The sequence below is a fragment of the Cyprinus carpio genome, chromosome B8, assembly GCF_018340385.1.
Source record: "Cyprinus carpio isolate SPL01 chromosome B8, ASM1834038v1, whole genome shotgun sequence".
Lineage (NCBI taxonomy): Eukaryota > Metazoa > Chordata > Actinopteri > Cypriniformes > Cyprinidae > Cyprinus > Cyprinus carpio.
The window spans coordinates 10055051-10065453 of NC_056604.1; the positions used below are offsets into that span (position 1 = coordinate 10055051).

The following is a 10403-nucleotide window of genomic DNA, read 5'->3' on the forward strand; positions in this document are numbered from 1 at the left end:
GCCTATAAGGTCTAAATATTTAAGTATTTGGCTCTGTGATGAACACCATAGCAAATCCACAAATCTAAATGGCTATTTAAAATTATTTAAATATGTTTTAGAAAGTAGCAGCTGCTTTATTTATGGGGTTTACAGGGTAAGGGCTGCATTTTAGCGCCATCTGCTTTCAGAGAGTAAATGTGCTTTCATTCTGTGCGTCTCTCACGTGTTCCCCCATGTGCTTCTTCATCAGAGCACAAGCTCTTTCAAGCAGCATACAGCGGTGTTGTGCATTTTGAGCAGTTGATGGGAAAAGTATTCTTAAAATGCATTCCAAATTCTGAATAATTTGTAATATATAATTATTCACGGTATTTAGAAGTGCCCACGATAACAATATCGTGCATATTCATTACCGAATTACCGAATACCGGCACAAGTCTAGTGTGTATATGTATGTATGATAACTATATCTTTGTTTTTCATATTCATATTGTATATTATGGGTGTTTTTTTTGTTTTTTTTTGTTTTTGTGTTTATTGTGTGTGTGTTGTTTGTTTTGTATAGCCTATTTCACAGTGCACGTTCGACCCGGAAAATTGCCGGAACATTGCCGGGTCGCCTTCTGTGTGAATGCAAACACGTACCGGGATTGATTCCGGGTCGGGGACCTAGTAACATTGCCGGGTTCAGTCCCGGAATGAGTGCTTTGTGAACAAAAGCCAGAACTAATGCCATGTCGTAGTGATGACGCACGTTTTCGCGTGACTCTTTTAGCATGTTTTGAAGGCAGATTAACGTTCGCGATGAAACAAATATGTGCAAACTGTAATGAAGCAGAGATCAGTTAGTTCCTCACTAATCTGCGTTGAAGCTGAGATCGTTCACCAGCTTAAGTGAAAGTTAACGTGCCTAGCGGTTTCGACTCGTATATTACACGTCCCACCCTGATATCACGTGTCTTCATGGGACCTTTACGGGTTGTGTATGAACGCACGAACATATTCCGGGTAATCACTGGTGTGATCACAGTGTGAAAGTGCAAAATCTAACGACCCGGGAAGAATTGCTGGGACACATTACCTGTGTATTTTCCGGAATCACAGTGTGAAAGGAGCTTATGTGAGATAAACTGTGGGGTGTGATAGCAAAGGGGTTAAGTCTATTTGCCTTTCTTTGCTCTGATCTTCCGGAGGTAGAACTCCAGCTCTTTCCCTTCCAAGATGTATCCGTCTGCTCTGCCGCACTGGCCAGGACTGGATGCAATACAGGCTGAGACAGTAGAACAGTAAAAAGCGAACTTAGAAGCACTGGGACTCTTTGACTAATTAAACAAAGTTTAGTCTTTGACTGAGACCATTCTGACTGGTTTTGAACAACACAGAAAAAACTGAAAATTAGTGTGTGAGACCAGAGTTTGGCTTGTTTCTTGTTCCTCATATGATAATAAAGATGAGAGCATCCTGTGATATTACTTAATCAGTCAGCAAGGATTAGGACACTGTAATGTTTATTTGCTTTGGACCATGGATTGAATGGAATAATGGAAATGTGTCACCTCTAGCTAATGCTGATGAAAAAAACATCCTCTTCTCAATGATCAGTTTAAGAAAATGGAGATGGTTGTGAATGCCTCTAAGTGGAATACTCACCAAGAAGCTTGCCCTGCAAGAACTGCTCCTCCAGCAAACTGCTAATCTTGCTCTTCTTCCTGCGTCCATTAATCTTCTTCTGAACCTTCTTTGACCGTTTCTTGTTCAAGATCTCCTCCTCCTCTGGAGTCTGAGCGATGAAGATGCATATGTAAATTTACAAAGGCAACTTCACAAAATAATGCACTTAATAGCTCCAAGAAGGTTTAGATTCTGGTGTTTTATGTGGTATGGATTGTTTGAACAAGGTCCCAGTCTTTAATTTTATATCTGAATTGAATATTAGAGCTTAATTAGAAAACAATATTGGTTTATTCTTGCTTAAAGGGATACTCAAAATGAAAATTTTGTCATTAATAACTTAATCGCCGTTTCTACATGTATTTAGCTTTGATTTGAAATAAAACAGCACATCCTTGTGGCGCAGATGACACTGAAGAGCACAAACAGCATACGGTGATATGGAGAGACACAGAGGAGACTGTTGACAAAGGAATTATTGAAAAAAGTCGTTATTTTTGTTTTCTTTGCTTACAAAAAGTGTTCCCGTCGCTTCATAAAACCCAGATTGCATGTCTGATGGCAGACGGAGTATTCTGAAGACGACTTTCATACCTTTTATGGACATTGACACTGCTGTTTACTTGGCAGTCTATGGGACAGTCTCAAGCCTCCCAGTTTTCATCCAAAATATCTTCAATTGTGTTCCGAAGATGAACAGAGCTTTTACAGGATTGGAATGACATGGGGGTAAAGTGATTAATGACAACATTTTCATTCTGGGGTGGAGTATCCATTTAAGATGCCATACTAACCCATACTTCTAAAGTTGACAGTCTGAAGTCTGAAGTCTAAAGGTGCATTTATATAGCTATTTATCAAATCTGTTACGACCCCAGTGTGGGTCATATTGTGTGGGTTTGGTTGTCCTTTGTTATTTGTTTTGTAGGTTGGAGTTGGAGTGAGTGACGTCATAATGAACACCTGTGTTAGAGCTGATGCCGGCAAACTAAAGCAGCTCCCTTCAGTCGTGACGGGGTTGCTCTCCCCTCGTGCCATTTTGTTGTCGTCTTAGTTGTTGTCTTGTTCCCGTTTTTGGTTTATTCTCTTACTTTATTACTTTTACTTTAATAAATGTTATTCCTTTTTGCATACCACTTCAACGTGTCATTCCCTTCTTTGTCGCGGCTTGCGAGCCGGATGTGACAAATTGCTGCAGGTGTTATGATACTAGTTATGTGTCTGCAGTATTTTAATTGCATGAAGTTCAACTTTGCTCTACTCACTTGAATTGCCAGTTTCATAAATGAGCAATGCAATTACAAGCTCCTATGAAAATCTGCATTGTAGCAACCATGTAAAGATGACACATTGGAACTTGTGGTTTTGGAAAAGCATTTTGTGTGCAATATGCATGCAATGGTGCATGAACACTGTGGCTGAGATGCCTGAATTTCATCTCTAATAATACACATGCTCATCTATTTATAGTGTGAGCTGTGAAATTAATACCTACCAGCTTTGCCCCTTTCTTACGGCCCAGTGGAATGACGTATTGTGCTTCATACCACTGCCTGAACGGTGTGCTGTCCACCAGAACAATGCAGTTCTTCACCAGGGTCTTGGTTCTCACAAGCTCATTGTTGGAGGCATTGTACACAACGTCAATGATCCTGGTTTTGCGAGTGCAACCTGTGAATTAGAGTGAAAAATTACATGTGCTTTTAATCATTGCCAAAAATCGAGAGAAAAAACCCAGAGAACTTCCAGAGCAGGATTTCACCCATGTCATGTTTAGATTTGCTCACAGTAAATAAATAATTCACATGGCATTATGTAGGCCATGTGTAAAAACTGAAAAATGTCCACGCGACCCATGAGACATACATTTAAGAGCAGGTCAATTCAACAGTTTTCCCTGCACAAGCAAATTGTTTTGATTAACAGTGATGTGTTACATCAGAGGCTTCACACAAAATTTCCAGGCACCTCTTCCATGATCTCAGTCTAAAGGCATTTCATGGTTTTAATACTTCTAAATGCACTGACAAACAGACTCAGTGTCCTGACAACCAATAAAAATATTAGTTGTCAAGACATCTGGAAGCTAGAGGGGGTGACAATGCACCAAAACACACCGATTTATAAGTTTGCAACAGAAGTTTGAATGACTGCTCAGTCACTCACTCAGTAGACCACAATAATTAGCATTTTAATGGACGTCTGCACGTTTAAAAAGTCAAAAGTAATTCAATAGAGCTGGTCAGTGTAGCATTTGAATGAAATCAAGACGTTCAATCAGGTTTTAGGCATTTTAAACTTTCCCTGCTCCCTTGTCATAACTAAATTACAGATGCAATTACAGATGCATGTCTAACGTCCACCTTTGGTTCAAAGAGCTTTATCACCTTTGCTATCTTCTCCAATGCTACCAGAGACAGTCGTCAACTTTCTCTTTGAGCTTCAAAGAGATTCCAGGGTGGAAGGAACGATTCCCCCATCCCCACAAGGAGCCACTAACCGTGGCCCAGACATACTCAAAAGCCACAATACACATAGGAAAGGACATTGACTCCATTTATTCACAATTAAACTGTTCCAAAATGTACATAGTGTATTCCTGTGTTGTATGCATGTTCCTAGGTTATAGTAGCTTAGTTATAACTCTGTAGTACTGTAGTAAAGCTCCAATTACTTGGATCTAGACATATGAATGTATCCCTGCCTTAAGGCTGATTTATACAGATGCATCTCAATAAATTAGAATGTCGTGGAAAAGTTCATTTATTTCAGTAATTCAACTCAATTTGTGAAACTCGTGTATTAAATAAATTCAGTGCACACAGACTGAAGTAGTTTAATTCTTTGGTCCTTTTAATTGTGATGATTTTGGCTCACATTTAACAAAAACCCACCAATTCACTATCTCAACAAATTAGAATATGGTGACATGCCAATCAGCTAATCAACTCAAAACACCTGCAAAGGTTTCCTGAGCCTTCAAAATGGTCCCTCAGTTTGGTTCACTAGGATACACAATCATGGGGAAGACTGTTGATCTGACAGTTGTCCAGAAGACAATCATTGACACCCTTTACAAGGAGGGTAAGCCACAAACATTCATTGCCAAAGAAGCTGGCTGTTCACAAAATGCTGTATCCAAGCATGTTAACAGAAAGTTGAGTGGAAGGAAAAGGTGTGGAAGAAAAAGTTGCACAACCAAACGAGAGAACAGCAGCCTTATGAGGATTGTCGAGCAAAATCGATTCAAGAATTTGAGTGAACTTCACAAGGAATGGACTGAGGCTGGGGTCAAGGCATCAAGAGCCACCACACACAGATGTGTCAAGGAATTTGGCTACAGTTGTCGTATTCCACTTGTTAAGCCACTCCTGAACCACAGACAACGTCAGAGGCTTCTTACCTGGGCTAAGGAGAAGAAGAACTGGACTGTTGCCCAGTGGTCCAAAGTCCTCTTTTCAGATGAGAGCAAGTTTTGTATTACATTTGGAAACCAAGGTCCTAGAGTCTGGAGGAAGGGTGGAGAAGCTCATAGTCCAAGTTGCTTGAAGTCCAGTGTTAAGTTTCCACAGTCTGTGATGATTTGGGGTGCAATGTAATCTACTGGTGTTGGCCCATTATGTTTTTTGAAAACCAAAGTCACTGTACCCGTTTAACAAGAAATTTTGGAGCACTTCATGCTTCCTTCTGCTGACCAGCTTTTTGAAGATGCTAAATTTCATTTTCCAGCAGGATTTGGCATCTGCCCACACTGCCAAAAGCATCTAAAGTTGGTTAAATGACCATGGTGTTGGTGTGCTTGACTGGCCAGAGAGAATCTATGGGGTACTGTCAAGAGGAAAAGAGAAACAAGAGACCAAAAAATGCAGATGAGCTGAAGGCCACTGTCAAAGAAACCTGGGCTTCCATACCACCTCAGCAGTGCCACAAACTGATCACCTCCATGTCACGACGAATTGAGGCAGTAATTAAAGCAAAACAAGCCCCTACCAAGTATTGAGTACATGTACAGTAAATGAACATACTTTCCAGAAGGCCAACAATTCACTAAAAATGTTTATGAAGTATTCTAATTTGCTGGTGAATTGGTGGGTTTTTGTTAAATGTGAGCCAAAATCATCACAATTAAAAGAACCAAAGCCTTAAATTACTTCAGTCTGTGTGCACTGAATTTGCCACGTTCAGCAATCAGAAGATTCAGCAGAAGAAAGAAGACCATGGGCAGAACTGTGCGTGAGCCTTTTAAGGTCTGAGAAGATTCACGCCTCTCAGGATGGGCTTGTCCAATGAGAAAGGCTGAAATTCCAGCGGGAAGTTGGAAATATTGGAGAGTTTTACGGCCCTTTGTCTGAAAGCATGGTAATTTGCTTAATTTGCTCACAATTCTGAGTCACTGAATGTTGATCTTGCTACATGCTAAGTTAATGCTAGTACTGTATGAAGTAGGAAAGTTATTATTTCTTGGCCAGGAAAATAATCTTTCCTAGAACTGATAAATGATTATACTGTTGGTGGACAAACAGATTAAATCATTGTAATATTGATTTTGCTACAGTTAATTCTAAGATCTAAATATTCATAATTAATTATAACCAGTTTTTATAAATTATAAATATTTCCCTTTTGAGCTAATTTGCAACATCAGTTTCGTCCTAAAACTTACAAACCTACAAATAAAATTAATCTTATGAGATCAATTTATTGATTATTACCAAATAAAGAAAATGTTAACTACATTAATAAGCTAACAAATAAAGGGCTTACAAGGTTTTATGTAATAAATCGTAATAATTATGCAAACATTAAAACTCTCGAGCTTAACATTGTTGCATTGTTAGGTCAATGTAAAAAAAAAAAAAAATGTAGTAACCTGCTTTTGGATAAGCAGGAATGTGCACTTACATTCAAAGCCCCAGGCAAATTTCGCTGTGTAGTGTCTGAGCGCGGTGTTTTTTTTTTTGTCTCCTCTCACGCGCTGTGTGTGTATGAGGGGGGGGGATATATAAAGTTTTTAAATAACTATTTATTTTAAATTTATTTTTATGTACATTATTTGTTATTATACATTTTTATGCATTCTTAGTGTAGTTTTATGCATTTAACAGCATATTGCGATGTAGACTGCGTCTCTGCAGTCATCAAATCAAATACATCTGAAATGATGCACATAACCTGATGCTTATCAGACTTGTTCTGTGTCATGTCATAGCTGTGTGGGTGGAGATGGCGTGGGGTAAAACAGACCTTTCCCACTCATTGGAAAAGCATGGTGTTGACTCAGAATGGCCCACATAAAATCATTTCTGCCTCTCGACAGAGCAACATATGTATAAAAACTGAGCCGCATTGAGTCGGACTGTCCGTACGGTATCTGTGACTGGACAAACAACCCAACGGAATGGCCAGAGGTGTCGTTTCCCAACATTTTTTGTTACCTAATTGAGCAAAAAACAGCTTACTACAAGCCTATACAAGATGGCTTGTGAAGGTAAACATTTGTAGTTTTGTTTTGATTAATTTTAATAAAGTGATAAAGATTTGATTAAAAGCCTGTCGTACTTTCTTATTGATATATTAAAAAGATTTATAACATTGACAAAACAGGTAACATTAAGGTCCACTGAAGTGCCTTGAAATGTGCAGCATTATTCTATGTGGTGTGTGCTGCGGCTGCCTAATCATTTTCACAACTACATGTTGTAAAATAAAAAGATAACATGAAAATATGTATATAAAATACCAAAAAAACATGGTTATAGGTTACTATAGTCAAAGTCCTTTTAAGACAAGTCATGTCACTCAGCGGCCATCTTTGAAACGTCTTTTGGGCATGCAAGTGCAACTCCTATCTCTTTGAATTGGGAAACATCAAATTCTCCAAAACTGTTCACTAAGCTTATGATTAAATTTCATATTTGAAATCACCAAAGAAATCTGACAACAACTGTGTCATAAATGTTGTTACTTTTGCTCAAATAGCGTTATTGACTTGTTCAGTGTCGTGTCATAGCTGTGTGGGCGGAGTGGGCGTGGGGGAAAACAGTCATTTCCCCCTCATTGGAAAAGCATGGTGTTGACTCAGAATGGCATACATAAAATTATTTCTGCCGCTCGACAGAGCAACATATGCATAAAAACTAAGACGTCTGAAATGTGCAGTGTTATTCTATGGGGTGTGTGCTGCGGCTGCCTAATCATTTTCACAAATGCCATAAAATAAATATATAACTTGAAAAATTGTATATAAAATACAAAAAAAACATGGTTATTGGTTACTAGTTAAACCATGGTAAAAACAAAGTTTGCTACACTAACCATAGTTTAACCATGGTATTTGTAGTAAAACTGTGGTTAAAGGCTATAATTGGTAATAAAAACACCAACAAAAAAAAAACCTTTTACTGTAGTAATACCATTGCTAATTTTTGTAAGTGATTGTGTATAATAATATGAAATAAATGTTTTAATAGATTATGACATTTAGTCATTTAGCAGACGCTTTTGACATCTCAAAATATCAGAGAGTCAGCTTTATTTGTTTGTTTATGCGAAGGAGTGTTACTGTAAGCTGTGCAGGGGGACAGGACTAATGATAGATCATTGCAGGGTAAGTTTGTGTAGCCTATCTGTGCTACCCGCTCAGTGCTACCTCCGGTACTCCGTCTGTTTATCAGTCATATACATCTTCAGATCAGATACATCTTCAGATACTTATTAGAGGTACAGAACGCCACACAGCAACCGGCACTGCACCAAGCAAAAATCAAACAAAATCTTCACAAAACGTAAAGATCAAGCGCCTAACAAGGTCTCTGCGTGTTAATTCGAATTGTTTGTTTTCCCCCTACGGCATAAAAGGTTATGGCGTTTTTGTGGGAGTTCCCAGCAATGCCTAACAATACTATGATCTTTGGTGCTCGTCAACTAAAGTATCGCACCTTTGAGTTGGCAGGAGGGCGACCCAGTTCATACTTTCTTTTCTTATGGCAGGGCTTTCTTTTCCCTCCGGTTTTACTACGCTTGTGCCAGTGATCCCTGAAGATACCTGAAGAGATCAGAGATGACAAAAACAAACAAAAGAATTGACATTATTTCGAAATTACATGCACCAAAGTTAAATGTTATTATTTTTAATGCCTAAAAAAATAATGCTCTGCTGTATTTGCAGGGAATTAACTCCGCACAAACAGTAAAGTTCAATCCGCCTGTCGCAGATATTGCGCAGCTTGATTTGAGTTGACTGTTTGTAGTGCAAAACTGAAACTTGAAGAGCTACAGACTACAGCTGATTACAGCAATAAGCAGAAAATACCGCCATCATACCAGCTCTGAGATCAGGGCTCCAGACTAACATTTGAGAGCAGTGGCACCAGCGCCACTAAGTTCTACAGATGGTGGCACCAGGAGCAGATTTTGTAGCACTGGGGGTGGTGTGCAGGAGTATTAAAATATAGATCATTTAATCATAATATTACTTTTGTTTTGCATTAGTTAGTGCAGTTACTAGTAATATTACATGTTAATTTCTTGTTTATTTTTCTTTTGTTTAATGTTAATACAGATTTGATAGTAAACACTAGGCTTGAGTTAAGATGCATACAAAATTTACTTTTATTAACAACAGCAACAGGTGCAAAATCTAATTTTTATATAGAAAAATTATATATTCCATATTACATGTACCATTATTCTTCTAGCATATGTAACTGCCCAACTACAGTGATTATGATTTACCAAACTGAAGAAAAGTTTGTTTTTCAAGGCCCTTTGTGACTCTTACTTCATACATTAAAAAAAGGGTAAATCTGATTTCTTCATGATTTAATATTTTATAATAGTTAAATGTCAAAATATAGAGAAAAAGTAGAAATTAATGACTAATAAGCCAATAAGTGCTCCTCTGCTGCCATCTACTCATTATAACTGTGATTTAATGTATTTTTTTTTTTTACATTTTACATAAGTGTTTGTTTACCACAAAGTATATTTTGGTCATCCCGTTAAAAATAACATTCAAACTGGATCACTGAGAGCTTTAAAGTGTTGGAAATTGTTGTGTGAAATGCTTGAAAGTCATTGAAAAGTGCTTCAATTTCTCTCTGAAAAGGTTGTACAAACCCTGAAATGAATGATGTAACGCAGTGGTTCTCAAACCTGCCCTGGAGTACCCCCAGCCCTGCACATTTTGTATGTCTCCCTAATCTATCACACCAGATTCAACTCCGCTGATTAGTGGAGACCTGAATGGGTGTGTCAGTGCTGGGGATACTTCATGGAGAGGTTTGAGATCCCCTGATGTAATGCATTCGCCTATTTCTACCACAACACTATGGTTACAGTTAGCGTTACTGCCTATGGTTTCCTGACGAAGGAATATGATTCTCAATAGATCTCGCAGCACTGTTGCATCTGTACAGTAACAGTGTCGCGAAATCAACTTTGGCTCCCGAGTAAAGCTCGGACAAGTTTGTTTGCGTCGCGGTTCGAGCTGATAAACGGTCCGCGCTGCTGAAACGTAGCGCGGTTTAGTTTCGCTTTCGTTTGCTACCGCTCACAAAAATTAGTCGCTAAATGCGACCATTTGGTCTCAGTCTGGAGCCCTGTCTGAGCTGTTTATTTGCATATCAAACAAACCTAATACATATTATGTCCAAATTGTAAATTTAGGGTTTATAAAGTATTGACAAGGCTTTAGACAGACCTGCGTAATTTAGGTTACTCACTCCATATTTTGAAATACTCACCCATTT

At 38.4% G+C, this 10403-nt stretch overlaps 1 protein-coding gene across 1 annotated transcript; it reads right to left on the minus strand.

Moving 5' to 3' along the window:
• Nucleotides 1-548: 548 nt before the first annotated feature.
• rps8b (ribosomal protein S8b) lies at nucleotides 549-10401 on the minus strand. The gene is made up of 6 exons (XM_042730410.1): nucleotides 10398-10401; nucleotides 8592-8698; nucleotides 6556-6628; nucleotides 3149-3324; nucleotides 1633-1762; nucleotides 549-1252 (listed from the first exon to the last, which is right to left on the minus strand). The coding sequence occupies exons 1-6, from the start codon at nucleotides 10399-10401 to the stop codon at nucleotides 1143-1145; spliced, it is 600 nt and encodes a 199-aa protein (XP_042586344.1). The 3' UTR covers nucleotides 549-1142.
• Nucleotides 10402-10403: the final 2 nt, after the last annotated feature.